Source organism: Zingiber officinale, chromosome 1A (genome assembly GCF_018446385.1).
Source record: "Zingiber officinale cultivar Zhangliang chromosome 1A, Zo_v1.1, whole genome shotgun sequence".
Classification (NCBI taxonomy): Eukaryota; Viridiplantae; Streptophyta; class Magnoliopsida; order Zingiberales; family Zingiberaceae; genus Zingiber; species Zingiber officinale.
The window spans coordinates 184,643,729-184,668,928 of record NC_055987.1 but is presented as its reverse complement, the minus strand read 5'-3'; the positions used below and the strand labels follow the sequence as shown (position 1 = coordinate 184,668,928).

Below are 25,200 nucleotides of genomic sequence, written 5' to 3'. Positions count from 1 at the left end.
CTCTTTTGTTCTTTGTTTTTTTTTATAGAACAAAGAAGTAAAAAACAAAAACAAAGAAAAGAAAAGAAAACACGAAGACATAAATAAAATGAACAAATAATAACTCTTTCTTGCTAAAATTGATATTGCTAAAATTGCTATCATCCATAGAAAAAAATTATTAAAAAAAGAAGAAAAGATGTTACTGTTGAAGTTACTATTGTCATTGTCGAAGTTATTGAGGTTGCCACATTATATATGATAATATCAAATCAGCATGTAGAAACTTTTGTAACTAACAAAAATTCGAAAGAAGAAAATTAGAAGAAAGAGAAGATGACTCTGATATCATGTGTAAACTAATAGATAGAGGAAAGAAATATATTAGAAAACAATTCTTTGATCTATTGCTTAGGTTGTCTAAATAATAATAGAAAAAATTAAATATGACATACAATAATAAGCATAGTTGATGTGGCGATAAAGGAGACCCACTAAATGTGGGTCAGAGGGCAGAGATAGTAATTGACGGGGAGGTCAAAGTTAAGGAAGTCAACGCTAGAAAAACCACGGGTTCGCCAAAAGTAGGCCAAGCGACAGTCGACATCAACAGTCGATCGGGGCTAGAAGTGTCTGGTCGGCTAATAAGTTCATCGGAATAGATTGCTCGTTTGAACGGGATCACTACCGCAACAACATCAGATGCTCATTACTGCTCGAAGAAACACTAGGGCGACCGAAACACCTGTCTGGTCGGACACAAAATAATCCACTGAACCAAGTCAAAACGAAGACGAGCAACTGATGTTGACCGGGCGGGGAATCCTAGCCAAGCGGCTACCCCCCTTGGTTAAATAGTGGGACCCCTCCGATATCTCTTAATATCCCTCTGGGAGGTAATGTCGCTGACAATAGGGCATGGTCAATAAGTAAATCGTACGACGGAAGTTTTTACCATCTTGTTAAGGATTTACACGCCCTTTTAAGGTATGGTTTCATAGACACTTTCCTGACATGTCTTTTCATTTGACGATAGGAAACGTGCCTATGCCTGTGCCTTGGGGAGCATACACATTACCTACTGTAGCACTATATAAAGAGAGGTTCATGCATCAGTGAAACTATGTGCTATTCATTATTCACGCTTGTGCTTTCAGTACTAGTTGCTACGTTGCTCCGCCTTGTTTCTACGATTCCGATGACTAATTTGAGCATCTTAGGGCCAACACCAAGGATCTCTTCCTTAGTCCGGCACTGACGTTTCTTATATTACGGATCAGAGCGGAGTCTTCGCAAGGTCAACTGAGTCACATCCCCAGTCAGCCTTATTCATTATTTTTGGACAAAATCAATAGTAATAAATATAATAGATTTGAAATTATTATTTTTACTATTTGATTTATGTCCATCTTAATTATAATATCAATTTTGATTGTGATACTAAATATAATAAATCTGAATTTAATTAAAATTAATTCTTGATTATTTTGTATTATTATTGCCGGCTATAAATTAATAGTCCGCTTCGACTTAGTCCACCGCTGTGTTCATTTAATTATACGCGGAATGGCATTCAACCGCCTTGCGCTCGCCGTCGCGCTCCTCGCCGTCGCCGCGAGCGCCGCAGTAATCTCGGCGGCGTGGCTCGACCACGTCCCGCTCGAGATCGCGAGCAAACTCGATTCCAGCAGCAACGCCACCGCCAGGTTCGCCACCGACTACGGCGGCGTCACCAGCGCGCCGCCTCCGGCGGCCGTGCTCCGCCCCTCGTCGGTGGAGGACATCGCGGTGCTCCTCCGCTTTGTGCACGGCGTTGAGACTCGGGTGCCCGTCGCCGCCCGCGGCAACGGGCACTCCGTCCACGGGCAGGCCTTCGCGCCCGACGGTGTGGTCATCGACATGGCGGCGCTCGGCAACAGCGGCGGGAGGCGGAGGATCAATGTGTCGACGGAGGGCATGTACGTGGACGCCGGCGGAGAGCATCTGTGGATCGAGGTGCTGGAGGAGACTCTGAAACTAGGGTTGTCGCCGCGATCGTGGACGGACTACTTGTACTTGACCGTCGGAGGCACGTTGTCGAACGCCGGCATCGGCGGGCAGGTTTTCCGGCACGGCCCGCAGATCTCCACCGTCTACGAATTGGACGTCCTAACCGGTAAAATTAATTAACTCATTATTTAAAGGGCTAAATAATTAATTATACGCATCAACACTGAAATTAATTCTTAAAAAAAAATATTATATTATATTAAAGTATATATTAATTAAGATGCTTACGTATATTAATGTTCATTTCACCGAGTATTGACATATGCGACATGACCGTCGTGTCGATTTTTTAGATGACTGAAAAAACAATAAATTAATTTGAAAATGATTTATAAGTATTTTATTAGCTTTTTGTTTTAAAATATCAAATTACAAAAATCTGTTTTTCTATATAAATATATATAAATTCCAATGGGCAATTTAATTTGGAGTCCATCAGCATCACAAGGACTTTGTTAAATCGTGCATCGATTTTCCCCCTACAAAAAGAAATTTGTCACCAATATTTGTTGCTTATTTATTTCCAAGAAGATGAGACAAGAAGCTATTTTGGTTTGAGGCTAATTAATAATAAGGAAAGAAGTCAGCAAAAAGTAGCTATACGTTTTAATTCCTTGGTTCACTTTGTTTCGATTTTTAAGATAAATATTTAATTATGGTAAAATTACATCACAGGACAAGGTGAACTAATAACGTGCTCGGGCGAGTCGAATCAAGATTTGTTCTATGGAGCCCTCGGCGGGCTCGGTCAGCTCGGCATCATCACCCGGGCCCGCATCGCTCTCCGACCGGCACCGGCACGGGTCCGATGGCTGAGGCTATTCTATACTGACTTAGACAACTTTACGAAGGACCAAGAGTTTTTGATTTCGAAGCCGGACCCGATCGGGTTCGACTACGTAGAGGGGGAGGTCATGCTAAACCATCAATCAGTCGACAATTCCACATTCTACTCGAACCAGGCGGTCGAGAGCATCAACCGGCTGGCGGCCGAGTTCGACACACTCTACTTTTTGGAAGGAGCCATGTACTATGACTCAAACACTGTAGTAGACCAGGTACGATCTACAAATTAAATCATTTTATAAAATCAAATTAAATTAAAATTATATATTCTTGATATAAATCTCAGAAAATCGAAGGCCTGCTGGGAGAGCTAAACTTTGTCCCTGGCTTCAACTTCAGCAACGACGTGACTTACCTCGAGTTCCTCGACAGAGTCCACATCGAGATACAAAGAGTAGAAGGCAACTCCACCAGCAGTACTCGTGTTTTTCATCCTTGGCTCAATCTCTTCTTACCCAAGTCCAGAGTCAGGGACTTCCAAATCGGAGTCTTCCAAGGGATCCTTCACAACATCAACCCCACAGGCCTCGTACTTCTCTACCCCATGAACAAGAACAGGTGGAATGATCTCATGACTGCCACGGTGCCTGATGAGGAGGTCTTCTATGTTGTAGGGTTCCTTTGGACTGCAGCCACAGTGGAGGACTGGAGAAGCTTTGGTGCCCTAAATGATGAAGTGTTAGGGTTCTGCCAGCAGCATGGGATCGAGGTGAAGCAGTATCTGCCTCTGTACACGTCGCAGGGAGACTGGGAGAGGCATTTTGGGTCAGTGAAGTGGGAAAAGTTTGTTCAGTTGAAGAGGAGATATGACCCCAAGGCACTGCTGGCTCCAGGGCAACACATATTTGCAGTGTAATAATTAATTAAAACACTAGGACGCAAGAACATAATAATGCATGCATGCATTTGCATGCAAAGATCTAGCTATATAGTCAGTATAGCTACAATGGATTTAGGTTTCTACTTCTAGGGAAGATTTCGATCGATTGTTTGGTGGGATCTTGTTATCATGATCAATAATAAAAGGAAGACTTGGGAAAACTAGCTAGTTGTTGTAGTTGTTCAAGCCTTATTGTTGATCATCTCTTTAGACAAATTGACTACAATGATATCGATTTGACTTGAGAGTTACGTTCCTTGGACAAATTGATAAGGTATGTTGAAATTGGAGGTTTAGGAGTTTTTGACTATGGGGGTTCAAGTTGCTTGTCATGAATGAAGAACTTGCCTAGGAGTAGTATAGTGGTAGTTGTAGATTAGGCATGGGTTTGGGGAAGATCTCATTAATTATAGGTTTAGACCTTGATGGGGAAATTTAAATAAACTTGGGTTCTCTAAGTTCTAGAATGATAAGTTTTGCTCTTTGATTAGGCTTCAAAAGAAGGTGAAAGTTGCAATATAACTCAATTAGGTTCGAGATCAATTCAGTGCATGGTAGTAGTTCAAATTAGTTATTAAAATGGTATGATTCACTATGAATAATTTTTCATTAAAAATTTTGATTATAATAATTTTAATACTAAATTCATCAAATCAACATAAGGTTTATGGTTAAAACTATTAATGACAAGTAATTGACCGCGTATAGAATCTGCTCCACTCTACAACACAAGAAATATTAGTACCGAGCTAGATAAGGGGTCCCCGGCATTGACCCTCCGACACTCGAATCAGTCACCAGAAAGATGGAAGAAAACAAAACAACAGTAAGCACAGACATGAATAGTAAATAATGCATACATCCGATCTACAGATGCATGAACCCCCCTTTATATAGTGTCCTGGTGGACAACATGCATGCTCCCCAAGACATGAGCACGCTTTCCCAACAATTCCATGAAAGGACATGTCAGAAAAGTATCTCTGACATCATACCTTAGCAAGGCATGCAAATCCCTGATGAGACAATAGAAGCTTCCGTCGTACGATTTGTCTGTTGACCATGTCTTGTGTCGGCAACACTATCTCCAAGAAGGATACTAAGAGATACGTCAATGATCTCTTTGCTCAGTCGAGTGGGGTAGCCGCTCGGCTACGGACCCCTCCGCTCAATCGACTTCGATTGCTCTCCCCAGCGGTAACCGAGTCCAGTAGACTGTATCCACTCGATCAGACAAGTGCTCCGATCTCACTCCTCGATCCGTACTAAGTGCCTAAGGATTTGGCCGTAACGTTCTACTCGGAGAAGCCATCTGTCGATCGGACATTGCCGGCCCCGATTAGCAATTGTAGTTGACCTCCGTTCGGCCACTATGGGTGAGCCCGTTAACTCTCTAGCGTTGACTACCTTAACTTTGACTTCCACGTTGACAACTAACCCCACTTCTGATTCAAATTGGACGACCCCCCTTTACCACCACATCATATATGTTAATGGTACTTTTTAATTATTAATTTAATTATTTAATTATTATCAAAAACTTCATCAATAAAAAAACTTTTAATATCAATTGTTTAATATTGATTATGGTTAAAAAAAAATTAATCACTAAGATAGACCATCTCAATACCAGGGGAGTAACTACTTAATATGGATAAAAATTATCTACAAACTTTAGAAAATATTAGAAAATTCACATGTATGCAATGCTAAAAATCAACAAGTTTGAATAGTAATTGATCGAAGGTTGGCAAGCAACCACTTACACTAATATATAGTATGAAAAAGTCGATACAAGTGGGACGCTAACTTAGGTCTAATAAGTCAACTAAAACTAATTAAGGAAATGGAATTCTTATCTCCACCTTACTTTGGATGATCATTGCCGTTTCAGACGATCAATATATAATTTTGTTAGAAAATTTTTACCAAAACATATACGTCGCAATTGACGTCTTTCTTGCTTGGGAGATAGAGGAGATCTAGAGGGCAACGTCAATGGATCATATCTATTAATTTAGATTCTGGAGGATCTTGAAAATTAGAGTTGACATTTAAGTTATCAAGTTTCTTTGTCGGGACCATTCTTGGTACTCAATGTAGTCGACACCTATCATAATGACATTGCATGTCTCGTAGATTTCATTCATACATATCTTGGAGGGGAGTACGATAGATAACGACTATATATTTTCTTAATTTCATTATTATTTTTTTTGTTTTTTATTTTTAATGGCCTTCTTGATTCTTGGAGTTAAATCTTTCCAAATGAATTACAACTACATTATGTGGAAGGAGTACATCAATCCATTTCCTTTTAGACGTTGTACTAAAGGATTATGCATGAAAGGTGGTTAATCAATGAATTTTTGCCCAAGTACTTTTTTTTTTGTAGATATAAAAAATGCCGATTAGTTTATATGCCTAAAATATCACATAATTTATTTACACACACAAGAACAGCCATAAGTCAATTGACACGTCAACTATTGACTTTTAAATATTTTTAATTGAAAGTGTTTGATAAGTATCGATCGATTGAAACAATTCTTGACTATAAGCAATTTTAGCAAAGTTCTTAATGATTGCCAAATTTATACATGTGCTCTGTGCTATATAGTGAAGACGGATGGATATAATACAAATTATATCATTTCAAGAAGAAAATATTTGAAAATAGAATGATAGTAAATAATTTTAAATGAAATTAGATTTTGTCTAGTATTTAGGAGTTAAGTTATAGTCTTCAAGTTAAAAAAAATTAAAACTAAAAGAAAATAATATTCACAGGGTATATATTTAATAGTATTTTTTTAACTTAGGATTTAGACAATTAAATTTTACCTTTAACATATATATATATATATATATATATATATATATATATATATATATATATATATATAGCTGTCACCTTATTAATCACTCCAGGATGACCTCCTACACTTTAGAATGGAGTAAATTATAAAGAATATTTATCTTAGCATAACAGTCCTTTATATAAAAAAGATCAGACATCTAATGAAATATTTTCATATTCATTAAAAATTTATCCTAAGACCTGAAGCATACGTAGCAACTACGTTAACTCATGGGAGTAAAGCAGGCATAAATATGACTATTAATATAATTGATTGGAATTAATGGATTATTGATTCTGAAATGTTTTTAATCTTTGAGCGAGAATGAGACAAGCAAAATAAGGTGAGAGAGCTCCACATTAAATTCAAAAGTCAAGTACTTTTAAGTAGTTGACGATGCTCTTTGCTAAAATGTTGAAATCTTTTCTTGCAGCCTAATAAAACTTTGGAACTACATTTATTGCATATCGTCCACCATACGGAACGTAGAGCATCCTTTAAGATTGGTGTCCACACTAAGAAAGTATTTTATTTTATTTAAAAAAAAAACAAATCGGAAGTATTATCAGAAACACGGTTCTTGAGGCTCATGTATTTATTAAGAGGTAGTTGAGACGTGCTCATTGAATATGCTCGAGGACCACCCAAATACATCTTCATCTCTATAATGTAACATGATGGATATATGATATCTCTAGTATAATGGTTAAGATCAATTTTTAAGAATCGATGATATAAAATTATTTCATCATGCGTCTAACTCTTATATATCTATATTTACTTTTTTGTATATCTATGGGACTGACACTAAAGGGCAAGGTCATCTCAATCATTCATGAGGCCTAGGCGAAAAAAAGAATTTAATATTTTTTAAATAAATCTTGAAGCTCTAGGTGAAAATAAAATTTTAATATTTTTTAATAAATATTATTAGAAATATTTAATTTTGTTACTTATAGTAAAAGGTGGAATTTACCACCCTAGCACTCCAACATGATCGACCCTATGATCAAGTTGCAATTGGCCACTACAGGGAGAGCGTAACAATATCTACCCCGTATTAACCAACTCAACCATGTCTCGGGGACAACATTTAATTTTATTAGTAAAATTTAAAAGAACAATTCCATGTATTGTTAATGATTATTTATACAATTAAAAGCAATGACTAATTAAGTCACATAGTAATAACTTTATATTATGTCATACCTCACTTTTTATTATTAGTAAAATTTTAAAAATAAAAAATATTTTATATTAACTAATTTAGAATCAAGAAATAAATTATTGTAATACTTTTAATATACATTTTAATTATAATTTTTTCAAAAAATTATCAATCATTTTTAACTTCGAGAGAAAAGAAAGTCTTGACACAACAGTAAAATTATTGTTTGACCTAGAGGAAATAGGTTCTAGATATAGTCACTACGTATAATAAACTCTCCCATAGAATCACATATTGACGGGAGCTTCATGAACTAAATTATCTTTTTATCAATTTTAATTTTGATAAATTATTAATAAAATTTATTTAGTGAAAAATATTTAGCTAGAAAATATCAATGGTGAATTATTAAAAAAAACAGTGAAAAAAAAATAAAATTTAAGAAAAAAATAATACTACAATATTAAATATACTTTTAACTTTTAAAAGTATTTTTATAAAAAATATTAATTAAGTATAACCAATAAATATTTTAATTTATTAACCAAATTTAATTTTGATTAATAAATTAAAATTTTATCAGTAAAATATTTAAAATTACTAATTAAATTTTGATAAAAAAATAAAAAAATATCAAACAAATCTAATTTTAATTTATTAACCAAATTTAATTTTGATTAATAAATTAAAATTTTATCAGTAAAATATTTAAAATTACTAATTAAATTTTAATAAAAAAATAAAAAAAGATATCAAACAAATCTAATTTTAATTTATTAACCAAATTTAATTTTGATTAATAAATTAAAATTTTATCAGTAAAATATTTAAAATTACTAATTAAATTTTAATAAAAAAATAAAAAAAGATATCAAACAAATCTAATTTTAATAGTAAAAAATTAAAATTAGCAATTAAATTTAAAACGAGTAAAAAATTTAAAAAAATCCAGATTTAATCTATAAAAAATTTAAAATTTTTGACCAAATATAATTTAGATAGTAAAAAATTAAAATTACTAATTAAAATAAATCTCGACTAAAATTTATTTTAATCATAATTTTAAATATTTAATATCAATAAGGGTCTAGACCTTAATAGCCTATGCTTTGAGCCGGCCCTGCTAAAGGGACCATTAAAATAGCAAATCTAAAGTAGTCTGTTGGCGAGTAACCATCTCCCGTTATTGTTATCGGACAAAACGGCGCTATACATGCGGTAAAAGGTGTGTGTGCCTTCTCCTGTTACTTTCTTCTACATGGACTCGAGGATGAATTGGTGTAAGAGTGAATGGCTCCTCCTGCATGAGTAGGAAATAGCATACCTACAAGATTAAAAAGATGCGCCAAAACACAAGTCATTCGCAAATCGCAATGGAACCGGGTACATTAAATTGAGAGGCTAACAAGAAAAAAAAGATGGAAAATTCACAAATACCACTCGTAACTTCGGTCAAACAAGCAGCGGAGAGCAATACAGAACATGACCAATTACAAGTAAACGAGCGAAGAAATAGTATACCTAGTTATTGTTTTATGATGATGTATAAACCGATCTAATATCCGAGACAGCATTGAAAATGTTAGTTTGATATACCATCAAGATTGTGCCAACATACAAAACGCTCAGGCGATCCAAATAAAGTTTCCTGTGGGAAGAAAGAGCCATATGGTTTTTATAATCGCACCAAAAAAAAAAAAAACTAAGTCAATCCGAGGAAGGCTTCCGACAACATACAGGCCGCTTAAAGCTCTCCACTTTAAGCAGAATCGAGTGGTGTATAAGAGCATATTGTTACAAAAGGTGCTCAGGCAATAAAATTACTCTATTAACTGCAAACGAAAAAAAAAAATGGATATAGAGATTTAACCAAGAAAAAGGAGCCTGAGTTTCTGAGCTTTAGTACAACAGCAACTTATTCGTGCAGACATCAATGAAGATCTTAGAGTTGTCCGAGGAAATTAGTGTGCTGCTGCTTCTCTACTGTAATACTGGTCTAGGGTCTTTGCAGGAATACGGTGGAGAAGCTCGCGAGGGAAGATACGTAGCAGAGTCCATGCCAGATCAAGGGATTGGAATATGTTGCGGGTGTCATAAGCCCCTTGTGCAACAAATTTCCTTTCAAACTTGTCCAGGAACTCCAGGTAGAGCTGCACCACAAAGATTGCAAAAAGGTCAAGGTCATTTGTTTTTGCATGGTCATACAAACAAAGGAGAAAAAATAACCAAATCCTCAGATGACAGAGCCTCCTCTCCCACGACCGCTTTCATTGCTTGAACATCCTTTCCAATGGCATAATTGGCATAGAGCTGTATAATGAAGGAAAACAATCGAATGAATGGAGATTCAAATGCAAAGTATAAATGCAATCGGTGTGAGGACCTATGCAAACCTGGTTGGAAACGTCCGCATGATCACGACGAGTCATGCCTTCACCAATAGCACTCTGCAAGGTGAATGAATAAAATTAGAATGACTAAATTAAGAAAGGAATTTGTCATTCGCATGATAACATACAATCTCCATGATTTGGAAAAGAAAATATAAAATCTGTAAAGAAACTAACTTTCATCAACCGAGATAAAGAAGGGAGAACGTTGATTGGAGGATATATCTGCATTGTAGAAGAGATTAGTCCAATAAATCCCCTAGGACAAGTATTATTCCATGAGACAAAGTAACAAATGGTAGACTAATGAGCCACTATATTAGGGACAAGTGTCTGATGTAAATTACCTGCCGATTATGAAGCTGCCTATCAATATATATTTGACCTTCAGTGATATAACCAGTGAGATCGGGAGTAGGATGTGTTATATCTGTTCAGAAATGCAAAATTTCAATCCAAATAATCCAATTATTCTTCCCAAATATACTGCAAATGGGATAAAGCATAACATTATCAAGATATAGAGAGCATAATCTCTTGCAGTTGCAGATATTATATACCAATTATTTCCAAGAGAATTCTACGTCTAAACTTTCAATTGGGAAGAGGATAAGAAAAGAAAAGAATTAGTGAGTTATCAAAAAGTCAATACAATACATACCATCATTGGGCATGGTTAAGATGGGTATCTGTGTAATGGAGCCTTTTCTACCTTCAATACGTCCAGCTCGCTCATATATAGTTGCCAGATCAGTATACATATATCCAGGATAACCACGCCTACCCGGCACCTCCTCGCGGGCGGCCGATACCTAAATTCATTAAGGTAAAGAAAACATTTAATTCATCAAGTTGCACATCAACATTTGGAAGGGCTTGAGCTAAAATGAGAATCATAAAGTTTTTTACGATGCAATTTGCCTGAATACAAACTAATTATAGCTTAAAGTGAAACTAAATTGGTAGAGAAAGATGAAACAAGTACAGGCATGTGCACAGAATAAAACTCCATTTTGGACTACACTTCAGAAAAGAAGGCTGAAACTTGCTGCATAGAACCCTATGTTTAAAGTGTGCAGCTTAATACTCTCAAGGAAACAATGGTATGATACAATGATGCAACACAATGATAGGCTGATAAGATAGCCAATAACACAACAAGAACACTAAACATCATGAAATACAAACTTTAGAGGCAAAATCAGAGGGTGACATGATATCATTATGTAAACAGGCTGAGAAGATTTCACTCATTTATCATAAAACATAAAAAATCATTATTATATATATTTTTTTAAAAAATAAACATATTGCATGCCATAAGAAGATTGCCGCCCATCATCATCTCAAGAGATTAACATAAAATAAAACAATATAACATTATTGCTTCAAGAGCATAAAGAATTCATTCTGCAATTAAATTTTATAGCATACATTCTAGACATGATACCTATATAGAAACAAATTTGACGAGATAAAAAAAAAATGATATGAACATTCAGAAAAAGAACTAGAATGGAGTCCTACCTCACGAAGAGCATCAGCATATGAGCTCATGTCAGTTAAGATGACAAGCACGTGCTTCCCACATTCATAAGCTAAATATTCTGCTGTTGTGAGAGCAATTCGTGGAGTGATAATGCGCTCAATTGTGGGGTCATTTGCCTGGACAAAATTGTATGAAACTGAATATATTCTTAACCCATTTATTACACGTTAGACATTGGCAGGGAAAAGATATAATACCATGAGGTACTTATTATAGAAATATTAAATAACCTACCAAATTTAGAAAGAGTGTCACTCTTTCCATAGAACCATTCTCTTCGAAATCACGCTTGAAAAACTGTGCAGTTTCCATGTTGACTCCCATGGCAGCAAATACGATGGCAAAATTGTCTTCCTCACCCTGCAGATAGAAGGAAACAAATATATGAATTATATGCCCAAGTGTCAAAGTAAAAATTACTAGATTTGATGGTGATAGAAGTAAAATTACTGTTATAGTTATTGCAACTAAACACCTCACTTCCTATATTACCTATACCTGTAAGTTAAACAAATACAAACATAAAAGGCAATCTTCATAATTTTGCACTCATTAATGATTAATTAAGAATGTGAAATAAGCATAATAATTAGGTCCTGCATTTTAATTGTATATCTAAAGACTAAAGTAACCTACTTTTGGTAGTATGTTCCATGGCTGGCAGTAAACCTAGATATCAGCTATCTTGAATCGATCCAATTGAAATTGGTAAAAAAATTCAAGAAAAACAAAATTAATAATTAAAAAATATGGAAAGAACAAAGTAACAATTTCAATCAATTTCAATTCTGATTAACTCAGTTTTAATTAATATAATTAAATTTAATTAATAATATTAGATTCAAATTCCTATTTTAAAAAAATCTAATTCTAGTTACACAACAACAACAACAACAACAACCAAGCCTTTTCCCACTAGGTGGTGTCTAATTCTAGTTAGATTAATTAAATTAAAATTTTATTTAATTTAATTAAATGAATCTATGATTTAAAATTTGATTTAATTTAAGTCATTATTTAATCAATTTAAATTCCATTTTATTAAATAAATATAATTTAAATCAAATTAAATTAAACTAATTCTGATTAAATCAATCTTAGTTAATTATATTAGATTTAAATTTATTTAATTGTTAAATTAATTATGTTAAACTTTGATTTACTATAATCAATATGAAATTCAAAATCTGATTTAATTTGATTAAAATACTTAATTTATTAATAATTTCATAATTGTTTCAGTTATAGCGTTACTAAAAATTCTAACGAATCCTAACTTACCTATCAGTCTCCACTTCTTGAAAAACATGACTTCCAGAACTCTCCACAGACCCTAAACTCACTCGCTTCCACACTGGAAATCACAAACAGGAATGGCACAAACTCGCCCCATACCTTCAACTGGAACTTTACAATCCGCCAACTCCTTTCTTCCTTCAAACAAAGTTTTGATCTTTCCTTTCTTCTCCTTTTCATCTCCATTTCACACAATTCCAGTAGCAAACCTTGATTTTTGTCATTTTCAACAAACTCTTGGTGGAGATGAGAAGTCCAATATTATCAATTATCCCTACTGGATTTCAAGGCGTGATGATACAGTAAACAAGATACAATGACAAACCAACTATGAGAACTTGACTTTGTAGGACCGTTGGGCCGGGGAGGGGGGGGGTTGTTGGATATCTTGCAAAATCAAAAACAAAGAACAACCCTTCCTCGAACTCTTTAAGCTAACACTTGTAAAATAAACAAAGCAGATAAATAAAAAGCATAAAGAACAAGGCACCAGTATTTACTTGGTTACAACTGATGTGGTTGTTAATCCAAGGAAGATAAAACCCACTATCAATCTCCTTCAGGCGGAGAAGCCTCGTACAGCAATGAAGCGCAGAAAACAGAAGCTTAACTCTAAACTAAAACGCACAAGCGTTGGAAATGAATTACAGGAGTTCGTTAAAAAGATTCTGGACCAAGGCTATATTTATAGCCTTGGTCGGGGCGCCTGGAAGGGTTCCGGGCGCCCTGGGGGATAAACTTTATCCCCTAACGATCAGATAGAGTCAAATCTCGATCTTGGTCAAAAGTCGGGTCCGGGCACCCCGGACTACTTCGGGCGCCTTGGAGCAAAAAGTCAACAGTTGTTAACTTTTTGTCCGGGACCTCTTCTCTGGTTCAGTCCCGCCTCGGTTCGGGTCTTCTACTCCGGATCCGCTCGCTTGGGTAATCTCTGCCATCCGGAAAAGGGCTCACCCGAACTCAACTTCCGATCTTCTCGAGCAACCTTCCGCTCCGGCTTCTCGTCCCTCGGAATCGCTGCGTGTTTCCTTCTCTTCCACCAGCGTACTCATCCGCAGTTTTCGTCCCTCGATCGCACCCCGTGCTGACCTTCTCGCTAGCTGCGTCTCTTGCTCCCCGAGAAATCTTTCGCTCCGGCTTTCGTCTCTCAAAACCACCGCATGCTTCCTTCTCGTCCACCGGGGTACTCTTCCGCAGCACCTCGTCCCTCGGACGCACCGCGTGCCATCCTTCTCGCTAGTTGCGTCTTTCGCTCGAGTACCTGTGCTCCTAAACTCCCGCACACGCACACTTAGACACAAGGTTAGAAACACACAGGACCTAACTTAACTTGTTGGTCACACCAAAACAACCTTGGGGTTCCAACAATCTCCCCCTTTTTTATGTGATCAACCCAAGTTAAGCTAGGGTCAATAATAGATATGAAAATTAAACAGTTTATTTTGCACTAACGTGCAACAAGATAAAAACATTAAATTTCAAGATAGAAACATTAAATTTCAAATTTTTTAATTTTTTACTTCCCCCTACACTTATACTTTTTCTTCTCCCCCTTTGATCACATAAAAAATTGGGGTTGCAAGAAAAATCTAAGGGTTGACACTTAGAAAATTTATAAAGATCTATTTCAAAGATTTTCTAAAAAGTATTTCTAAGTCAAGAAAATTTTCTAAGTCAAAAATAACTTTTGAAAAAATTTCTAAGTATTCGTCATCAATAATTTCTAAGCCGAAAAATTTATGCAAGAAAATTTAAGAGAATTGATAACATTAAAAGAAATTTTCTATGCATTTATTTATTTATATATTTTATTCTAATGCTTTTATCAGAGAGTTTTAAATTTCCATTTTAACTTATTACAATTTCTCAAATTTGAAGTAATAAAATTTGAACATGCGAAGAATTGTATCATGTTAATTTCGGTTAATAGTTTGTCGAGATACTTTAATCGACAAGCTATTTCTTTCAGCTTTAAAGCAACAAATATTAAACATGCAAGAAATTGTATTGACAAAATAATTGGTAAAAATTCGTTTGACAATTTTTCTAATTTGCAAGATTCATTCGACAAAATATTTTGTAGCTTGCAAAAATATTTTGACAACATAAATTTTAATTTGAACAAATCTGTTGATAATAGATTTTCTAATCTGAAAAACTCTTTCGATAATATCTCTAATTTACAAAATTCGTTCGAAAAAACTATTTGTATTTTGCAAAATTTATTCGACAGAAGATTTTCTAATTCGAAAAATTCTTTCGACAATTTAATTTTTAATTCGCAAAATTCTTTCGGCGACATTTTGATTGATTTAACTAATTGTTCAGAAGTTGGAGTCCATACCTGACTTACCTTTTCGGCCATTGGTTCTCCCCTTGTCGAGTTGTTTTCTTCCGACGTTACTCCCCCTTTATTGATGCTCTCGATGTTTATTGAGGAAGAGCTGATTACGTCTTCTGGTAGATGCTCGGTGGTGAGAGATGTTTCGGCAATTTCCTTGATCTCTGACTCTTCTGTCGGTAACTCGATGTCTATTGAGGTGTTGGCTTCGACTGCAGGTGGTTCTTCGTAAAGCTTCAAGAACCTTTCCCAAAGTTCTTTTGGACTTTTGTATGTTCCGACTCTGTCGAGATCCTTAGCAGGTAACACGCTCAAAAGACTGGATTCAGCCTTACCGTTTGCCATGAATTTGTCGCGCTGCTCGTCAGTCCATTGATGCTCCTTAAGTTCTTCTCCTTCTTCGCTTTTGGGCATTACAAAACCATACTTCATTATTAATAACATATTGAAATCAGTTTTAAAGTAAACCTCCATTCGTCGCTTCCAGAATGCGAACTCCCCCTCGAATGTTGGTGGATAGATGTTAGCTCCGGCCATATCGTTGCTTCGATCGGCGGTTAGTTCTCCTGAAGCGCCTCGGCTCTGATACCACTTGTAGGACCGTTGGGCCGGCTAAAAGGGGGGGTTGTTGGATATCCTGCAAAATAAAAAACAAAGAACAACCCTTCCTCGAACTCTTTAAGCTAACACTTGTAAAATAAACAAAGCAGATAAATAAAAAGCATAAAGAACAAGGCACCAGTATTTACTTGGTTACAACTGATGTGGTTGTTAATCCAAGGAAGATAAAGCCCACTATCAATCTCCTTCAGGCGGAGAAGCCTCGTACAGCAATAAAGCGCAGAAAACAGAAGCTTAACTCTAAACTAAAGCGCACAAGCGTTGGAAATGAATTACAGGAGTTCATTAAAAAGCTTCTGGACCAAGGCTATATTTATAGCCTTGGTCGGGGCGCCTGGAAGGGTTCAGGGCGCCCTGGGGGGATAAACTTTATCCCCCAACGATCAGATCGAGTCAAATCTCGATCCTGGTCAAAAGTCGGGTCCGGGCGCCTCAAAGCAAAAAGTCAATAGTTGTTGACTTTTTGTCCGGGACCTCTTCTCTGGTTCAGTCCCGCCTCGGTCCGGGTCTTCTACTCCGGATCCGCTCGCTTGGGTAATCTCTGCCATCCGGAAAAGGGCTCACCCGAACCCAACTTCCGATCTTCTCGAGCAGCCTTCCGCTCCGGCTTCTCGTCCCTCGGAATCGCTGCATGTTTCCTTCTCGTCCACCAGCGTACTCATCCACAGTCTTCGTCCCTCGGTCGCACCCCGTGCTGACCTTCTCGCTAGCTACGTCTCTTGCTCCCCGAGCAATCTTTCGCTCCGGCTTTCGTCCTTCGGAACCACCGCACGCTTCCCTCTCGTCCACCGGGGTACTCTTCTGCAGCACCTCGTCCCTCGGACGCACCGCGTGTCGTCCTTCTCGCTAGCTGCGTTTTCCGCTCGAGTACCTGTGCTCCTAAGCTCCTGCACACTTAGACACAAAGTTAAAAATACACAGGACCTAACTTAACTTGTTGGTCACACCAAAACAACCTTGGGGTTCCAACAGACTTTTTATGTAGCCCATCCATAAACCCTATTGGACATTAATGCTCCATGTCAATGTAGAAACACCATCTCAACAAATTTTACAATCTATAGAATGTATTTACATCAAGTGCAAATAAAAGTTGTAATTTAATTAGGAAACAACCTGAGAATTTTATCAAAAAAAACAACAAACACAATTAAAGATATGATTGTCATACAGATCAAGACACGAAGGTTGATGTTGATCTGTGGTGGGAGTTTTTTTAGTCAATTACAATAGCTAACATGGGTGTATTGAGGTGAAAGTGTTGGTGCTATTGCTTTCAGAAACAAATTGGTATGGACCCATGCTATAAACCTGAATATCTTGCTGAAATAACACAATTTCAAGTCTTAAAGTATGCTAAATTAATCGCCTAAATGTCCTTAGTACTAGTAATTAAATAAGATAAATGAAGTCAGGATACCTCCAAAAGGTTGTCAGTTTTTTCTAAACGTTTAACCAAACCAGCCTGACGACAGATCTGAGCAGCTATTTCGTTGTGAGGGAGGCCAGCAGCAGAAAAGAGGGGGATCTTCTGCCCTCGAGCAATAGAATTCATAACATCAATGGTTGATATTCCAGTTTGGATCATTTCTTCAGGATAGGTTCTTTCACTGGGATTAATGGAACTTCCTGGAACAAATGTCAATCACAGAGAGTAAATAATCCTTGAGGGTAGAAATTAGTGCACTGTCAGGCTTTGAAAGGTAAACCAATTTTTTATACTAACCAGATATATCCAAATAAGCCTCCGGCAAAATAGGAGGGCCATTATCTATAGGTTTTCCAGAACCATTAAAAATGCGTCCAAGCATATCAAGTGAGACAGGGGTCTTTAGAACCTAAACCAAGAAAATATAGAAGTCAGCATCATGCAGGAAGCCCAACAACAATTAAAAGTAACATGAAAGAAGTAAGAACTCTTAGTAAGAGTTGAATAGGATGATGACTAAAGTTACTGAATTTAAAAGCAATTTTTTCAACTCCTCTGTACATCTAGGAGAGAGCTTGCTCCAGAATATTCTAATTCATGAAATTGATTCAACTAGGAAAGAGCATACCATACTTGCATAAGATAAATGTTGGACATACTACCAGACTAACAAAAAGTGATAGCCATGGTAGTAGAAGGCAAGCATGCCTTCTTGTTTGTTGTTCAAAGCTGGAAGTTATAGCATCATACATAGTAGTCTGAATGACTGTACAATTTATAAACTCATGAACGGAGACAGAGACATCATGCACTGTTTGCGTGATAACTAAAGCTCAAGTGAAGTGACAGGAAATAGTTGTATGCTGACTTGGTTGTCACACATAAAAGATTTTCAATCTTATAGTTCAGAACTGATTAGAATACATTTTATAAAAAAGAAAAAAAAAATGCTAAAACATAGTGGAGAAATATGTACGCGCTCAAATTTCATACAAGAATGTTAAAAACTATCACCTCGCCAGTGAATTGCACAGTGGTGTATTTGTTGTCAATTCCAGAAGTCCCTTCGAAAACCTATTCAACATAGTGTGTAAGAGAAGATAAAAATTTGACAACTTTAAAAACAAAAATAGTTCTAGATCCCCCAATATCTCTATTGAGTTCTAAAGCAAGAATGAAATGTAATATTTTCTTACCTAGCAACAAAGTGACACACTTGACAATTAGCATACTATATTTATAGACTAGAGCATTGAGAAACAAAAATAGTACTGATTTTCATGCAACTTATATGCAACATCTGTGACAACAGATTATTGCAAATTTCTACTCTTCTTCTCTTCCAATAACCCAAATCCTAGCATATATTTCACGTAGGAGATTCAGTTTAATAAGGAAATTTCAAATATGGAAGTAGAAGTTTATGTGTTTTAAAAGTTATTAGTTTACCAAGTTTGTAGGATTAGGGTTAGGGTTGGTCCTTAAAAGAGTCCACAATCCCCTCTTTTCAGGCAATAAAACTTGAATTTGCTTGGTATGATTGATTTTCCTCTTCTTTGAGTTTTGTTCTTCTTGATCTTGCATCAAAGAGGAAATTGGTTTAGTACCATGTTCCCGTTCTTCCTCTCCCACAAAGTTACCCTATACCTTTGAGCCTTTATGCTCCGACCTTCCAAAACCTCTTCCAGATTTGTTCCCCAATTAGATTGCATGAGGAGACACACATTTGGTTTGGAGCAGCATCCCTGAAGAATCCAGACCCATACTCTGCCTCCCTCACCTAAGCCATTGCATCATCCTCTCCACAACTATTGCTGAAAATTTCCAGTTGCCTACTGAAGCCAGCATCTCTCCTCAACGATGTGGCTCTCATAGGCCATTGCACATTCCCATGCCAATAACTCATCCTCCACTATACAAGGTGCATCATCTTCATCTCCATTACACACAGCAAATAATCGTTGCATTGTATCGTCTGCCAAACCAACAAGGAGTCACCGCCCTGACAACAGGCAAGCCCACTCTGTTCAAAAATCACCAGCATCTTTTGGGCTGGATCCGACATTGTCACCAGTTTAAATCTACGGTTTATACCTTCCACTGACAAGATCTACAACCCACGATTCTCGTTCCCTTCTTCCAACCCACCAGCACACCTAGTGGAAGGCTTCCCTCTCACGGAGTCCTGCATCATTTCCAAAATGGAACCAACATTAAAGACAACACCCAAAATTCCTACTTCACTTAAGACCCTTCTTCAAAATCCAAAGAAGTTTAAATTGAATCACATAACTCAAAGGTTTCATGTGATGATTTGACACCTTCTAACCATAAGCTAATCAACCCTATTATCTTGCTAAATTAACGCTTCTCTTTAGAATAAAGAGCATTTAATTAAACCACAAGAAACTACCTTAGAGAAGTAACCCTTTCAGAGAACAGTATTAAACCACAAAATCTACCTTAGATGAGGCCCTTGGTGAGTTGACCATATCAAGAACAATTTGATATGCTAGTCACTAAGACTTTAGATCGCAAATTAACTTGTTCATACTGTTGGTATCCCAAGGTAGTTTTGATGTGATCAACCAAGTTAGGTTAGGTCCTGTTGTGTTTAACCCTGTGTCTAAGTGTGCAATAACTTAGGAGCACAGGACGTTGAGCAAAAAACGCAGCTAGCGAGAAGGACGATACGGGAGAGAGCCGACAAGCTCGATGCGTCTGAGGGACGAGGTGCTGCGGAAGAGTACTCGGGCAGATGAGAAGGAGGTGCACGGCGTTTCCGAGGGACGAGAAGCCAGAGCGGAAGCTTGCTCGAGAAGGTTGGAAGTTGGGTTCGGGTGAGCCCTATTCCGGATGGCAAAAATCACCAAAACAAGCGGAACCAGAGCGGAAGACCCACACCGATGCGAGCGGAACCGAAGCAGGAGACTGGGACCAAAAATCAACAAAGGGCTTATTTTTGGCCCCGGGGCACCCGGACCAGTCCGAAGCCATTTCGGGCGCTCGGAACCCAATTTTTATCCAGTTCAACGTGGCATTTGAACGTTGCATTGGAGATAGACTTCTATCCCATTCTAGGCGCCTGGAACCCTTCCAGGCGCCCCGAGCAGGGCTATATAAGCAGTCCTGCTCCCAGAAACTAAGTAGAACAACTGAATAGTCTGAAACAATACTTGTACACTTCCTAGTTCTTGTTTAGCTTTGTTTTGTGAGCTTTGAATGCTGTAAGAGACTTCTCCGCCTGAAGGAAAAATTAGTGCGCTTTAACATCCTTGGATTAACAACCTCCTCGGTTGTAACCAAGTAAAATCTCGGTGCCTTTTTATTTTTAGTTTCTTCTTTATTCTTACTTATGCAAGTGTTATTTTAATCAAGCTGTAAATCCGAGAAAGGTCTTTTTGTTTGTTTAATTTGTGCAAGGGCTATTCACTCCCCCTCTAGCCAGCCGCCAACGGTCCTAACACATACTACCTTGAGAAATAAAAAATGAAGAAACATAACCAAGCATGCAAATATTTGTGTGACTATTAATTTATTGAGACATTATTGGTATTTATCCCTTTATAGTTACCTATGACTTTATTATAGCTTGACAACCTAGAGAGTTAGTTTCCTTGTCAATTTCTTATCACCACAATGAGAGCTCTATAGAGCTTGTACAACAGACATATGTCAATCCTCATAGTGAAATTGTATTAAGTAATCATTACAATAAAGTATATTATAGCAAAAGATGATTGCGCTCACCCAATGCCCCTCACAACCCCTCCCAGGTTATGTGAATGGAGGTAAATAATTACAATAAAGCATATGATGATACAATAGATTGTCCACTTGTATTCATGAACTCAACTTATCTCACAAACACTCCTCTAATATTCTTCTTTGTTTCATTATTGAATTATAGTGTATCATAAAGTGATTACAAATTTACAATGCTTATGCATTTAGTTTTCTGATGAACAATCATTTTCTAATCAGAAATTTGTTATCTCATTAGAAAGTGTTTGAGCCTCTATCTCATCTTGTTGACTTTGTCACTTGTTATACTCTTTCAGTGCTAGAGCCCACACTGCCATAGTCCTTAGCGATCATTTTCAAAGCATTTCTGCCTCATGGTCAGTCATGATATTTCCTTATTCATTGGAAGAAAAACAAAGATGCAACTATTCCTTACCTGACTGACCAAAGAAAAAGATGATGCATAAATTATGTTCGTTAAAGGTCAAAATTTTGATGATGTTCAATCACTAAATTAATTACCAAAAACAACACCCAAATTGTAAAACGTTGGTAGCTTGCCCCAATTGAGTTCTCCTTGGTAAGAAGAATGATACAGATAAATGGGCATTGATATTTGAATTTTTGAAGTAGGAAAAGGTTTATATTTTACAAGTTTTAAAAGAGTGTATGATTTTATTTTGGTTAGCTGTAGCAAATTAGGTTAATTTAACTTTTGTTAAGAGGAATACGTTATTTTAGGTATAGGTTATTTATTACAGGGTAGACCTTTTAAAAGAAACCCCAACTCCTTTTGTTATTTCCTCTTTCAATTTAATCAAACTAAAGTTCTCTTCATAAATTTTGTTAATTTATTCATCCTAGTGCTACATCACAAAGAATTCTCCTACAATGACAAAAATTCATAAACTTCCCATTGTAGTCATTTCTTTCTAGGTTCTTGAACTTTTGATAATCTTCATGACAAACTATACACATATGCTCAAAACATTTTAATAGCACTAAAGAAATAACAGAAAATCACCAAAAAAAGACTTCCGATAAAGTATGATAGATTCATACAACTCCCTCAATTAATATTCAAGAAAATTGTTCTTAGTAACTCTAAATACCTATTTCCTTGTAGTTCTGCAAAGAGAAGTGATTTAGTGACTAGTTCGTGCCTTTACCTTGCACTGTTCTGAATGTTCTTCACTCAGAATTTTATCTTAGATGCTAGTTTTGATATTTCAATTTTCATAACTCCTGAGGGCATCAGTCAAATAACAGATGTTTACAAAGATATGACAAATTAAGGATAAGTTATCAAAAACTAATGAGAAAGATTTATCTTCAAAGCCTTCTGCAACTCAAACCACACAAGTGAGCAATGGACAAACCATTCATATTCAATTTACAACAATCATACAGAAAATGCAAAGAAAAAAATTATAAATGCCGTACAAAACTCAAATAGAATATCTAAAATCATTCACACCTGCACAACAGCTTTTTCACCGTCAACTTCCAGGACCTGACCACGTCGAATAGTGCCATCTCCTAATCGAATATTAACAATCTCCTGGTATTTTGGACCCTGAAAAGCATTTGTAATAATGAGAAAGTGAAGTGTGGGAAACAAAGAATTGAAAATTAGTGCGCCTTATCAGAATGAAAATACATCAGAGGTAAGATAATGTAATACCTTCACTTTATCCAAGATAACTAGGGGTCCAGCTACTCCAGACACTGTCCTGTACTCTGTCACCAAAAAGGAAAACATATGAACTTCCAACACATTATGATGTTACAAAAAAATCATTGATACTTGAAATACAACATGAAATCATCACCGAAAAAGTGTCATAAAAGAAATGGAGAGCAAAACCTACTGCATTTCTCTATATCATCAATCATAGGAAAATGTATGCAAACTTGAATAGCATTGAAGTTTATAATAAGACAAAAAAACATATAACTTTGCAATGCATTATATCATTTTAATGTAAGTAACCAAAGCAAAACTATGCTTGTTATCATAACATAACAACAGCAGCAATTAATAACTCTAATGATACTCTTTAGACTCATAATCAGCATAAAAAAAACGGAATCATGCCATTGTAGCATCCCCAATTTTTTCAGGTTGTTCAATAACATGGAGATGAAGGAAATGACTTTTAACTGTTTTTCATGTAAACTTTTTCCCTTCTGTTGGAAAAACAAAAACACAAGAGAACCCATAAGTGCTAGGGATTCAAATGCTTTAGTAAAAAGGAACCAGCTTTAAAGCAACATAAGTAAACTCCATGTGATAGATCAGCAAGCCAAGAAAAAGTCCAGAACCAAAGTGGTGTTTGTTGTTCAAGTAATTCAAATTTTAATATGGGGAGGCCAACAGATACTACAATGACATCAAAAGGAAAGTTCCAACTACTTGGATCCATATAAATGGATCTTATGCAGCCATTGCACTCTATGGGAGGCCATACACTTTGATACAAGGCCAAGGCAGTCTCCCCAATTAGTTCATTTGTATCATTGGACATTGTTAGCAATCCTCAGCATATTGATCTCAGGAAGATTCAAATTTCACAAAAGCAACTAAACTAAATTGAACATTCTAACCCAAGATATAACAAATTTAACTCAAGATAGTTTTAGTATACCCTTCATTCTCAGTTTGATAATGCAATTTAAACCTATTTTACTAATTTTTTCTCTTAACTTCACTATGCAAAAAGTAGTCAAATAACCTAACCAAATCATGGTGAGTTCTGGGCCCAAATATGCATACAACTCTAAAATGAGTCCTTTCCATATACTGAAAATTAATCAGTAGCAAGATACCCATCAAATTTCTTTATAGTTTATATGGTCAAACAAAGATAAGGCCAAAAACATAGATCAGATGATCTTAATGAAAAAAAAATGTTCAGCTAGTATAAAAGCAGACTGATGACGATATCTCCATACCCATGCCAATCTCCAGTGATCCTTCCTCCATATCAATACCCATCTTTGTTGCACCCATGGCTGAAACCTGAGGAAATTAGGTAACACGTCTATCATAATCTTTATTAAATGCAATCATGTATTTATATCCTACCATATACTAATACAGAAAAATACGTTTTCCTCTAAATTGTAAAGAAAAACATAAAACACTAACGCTTAATATTGGGGTCTTTTGGCTCATACAATCAACTTATCACGATGTCAACACATATCGAACTGCACTTTTCAGCTTAACTGTCAGAACTAGATAGCAGTTCAACAATATAAAATTACATGTCAGACAAAAAGACAAAGGTGAAAGGAAATTAAGCCGTGATCTAATTGGAGGCCTTATTTTCTATCTAAAAAAAATGGCACCCAGCATAATTCTGCTTCCTAAGGATGAAGAACTCTACAAATAGTTATCAACATAAATTCGACTCCTTACCTCCAAAATGTCCTTAAACGAGGAATATCGATCAAAACATAGCGCCTTAAGAAACAAGCTAAAGAAGAATTGGCATATGCAGATCCACGATAACGATAACCTAAGTCATTTCCTCTTCTAAACCGGAACCAATCGTGACGAACCGATGAAACCAATCCATAGATTCGATCCGCTAAACCAGCAGATCGCTCCTAATCAGACGCATATTTAGATACCAAGATCTCGAAAAACACAAATCGGAAGGCCAATGAGACGAGATTTCCACTGAGAAGACCGAATAGAAGCGTACCCAAGAGTGGATCGCCGAGGGGAGTGACGAGGCGGAGCAGTACGCGACGAAAGGGAAGAAATAATTACAGGAAATTTGATGGAATCTGATACGGCATTTTTACCAAAAATTTAAAAATATATTTTGATGATCTTTGATAGTTAACTAACATAAAGATCTAAATTGATTATGGATATAATGATAATTTTATTTCGACATCTTAACAATTAAAGGACCATTAAAATGTTTTGAAATAAAAAATTTAAATAAATTTTTAATTGTTAAAATTTAAAAATTAGAATATCAATACACCTTTTGATAGCATAATTCAAACCTATAATATTATTTTAAAGAG

General features: G+C 36.1%; 2 protein-coding genes across 5 annotated transcripts; one reads left to right on the top strand and one right to left on the bottom strand.

Annotated features, from left to right (window-relative positions):
* Positions 1 to 1,535: 1,535 nt before the first annotated feature.
* Positions 1,536 to 3,909, top strand: LOC122013250 (cytokinin dehydrogenase 7-like). The gene is made up of 3 exons (XM_042569589.1): positions 1,536 to 2,134; positions 2,704 to 3,086; positions 3,161 to 3,909. Exons 1-3 carry the CDS (start codon positions 1,546 to 1,548, stop codon positions 3,728 to 3,730), a joined length of 1,542 nt encoding a protein of 513 aa, XP_042425523.1. The 5' UTR covers positions 1,536 to 1,545; the 3' UTR covers positions 3,731 to 3,909.
* A 5,442-nt stretch (positions 3,910 to 9,351) lies between these two features.
* On the bottom strand, positions 9,352 to 25,002 carry LOC122038643 (V-type proton ATPase subunit B 2-like). Of its 4 annotated transcripts, none has more exons than XM_042598473.1 (16): positions 24,578 to 24,839; positions 24,305 to 24,393; positions 24,109 to 24,175; positions 22,838 to 22,893; positions 22,631 to 22,729; positions 18,424 to 18,483; positions 17,707 to 17,818; positions 17,401 to 17,609; positions 11,957 to 12,082; positions 11,701 to 11,838; positions 10,835 to 10,985; positions 10,521 to 10,603; positions 10,351 to 10,398; positions 10,177 to 10,230; positions 10,010 to 10,093; positions 9,352 to 9,933 (listed from the first exon to the last, which is right to left on the bottom strand). In XM_042598473.1, the coding sequence occupies exons 2-16, from the start codon at positions 24,329 to 24,331 to the stop codon at positions 9,745 to 9,747; spliced, it is 1,503 nt and encodes a 500-aa protein (XP_042454407.1). In that variant the 5' UTR covers positions 24,332 to 24,393; positions 24,578 to 24,839; the 3' UTR covers positions 9,352 to 9,744. The 4 variants fall into 4 exon arrangements, with proteins under 4 accessions (XP_042454407.1, XP_042454408.1, XP_042454409.1 ...); XM_042598474.1 differs by having other exon boundaries at positions 24,305 to 24,366; XM_042598475.1 differs by lacking the exons at positions 24,305 to 24,393; positions 24,578 to 24,839 and adding an exon at positions 24,867 to 25,002.
* Between the last annotated feature and the right edge of the window lie 198 nt (positions 25,003 to 25,200).

Excerpts from the sequence above, each read along its gene's own strand:
- LOC122038643 (XM_042598473.1), bottom strand. The coding sequence starts at position 24,331 with ATGAGCCAAAAGACCCCAATATTAAGC. Across the intron at positions 22,730-22,837 it reads TTATCTTGGATAAAGTGAAG|GGTCCAAAATACCAGGAGAT; the intron begins GTATTACATTAT and ends AATGCTTTTCAG. Across the intron at positions 10,094-10,176 it reads ATGCGGACGTTTCCAACCAG|CTCTATGCCAATTATGCCAT; the intron begins GTTTGCATAGGT and ends TTCATTATACAG.
- LOC122013250 (XM_042569589.1), top strand. The coding sequence starts at position 1,546 with ATGGCATTCAACCGCCTTGCGCTCGCCGTCGCGCTCCTCGCCGTCGCC. Across the intron at positions 2,135-2,703 it reads CGAATTGGACGTCCTAACCG|GACAAGGTGAACTAATAACG; the intron begins GTAAAATTAATT and ends ATTACATCACAG. Across the intron at positions 3,087-3,160 it reads CAAACACTGTAGTAGACCAG|AAAATCGAAGGCCTGCTGGG; the intron begins GTACGATCTACA and ends TATAAATCTCAG.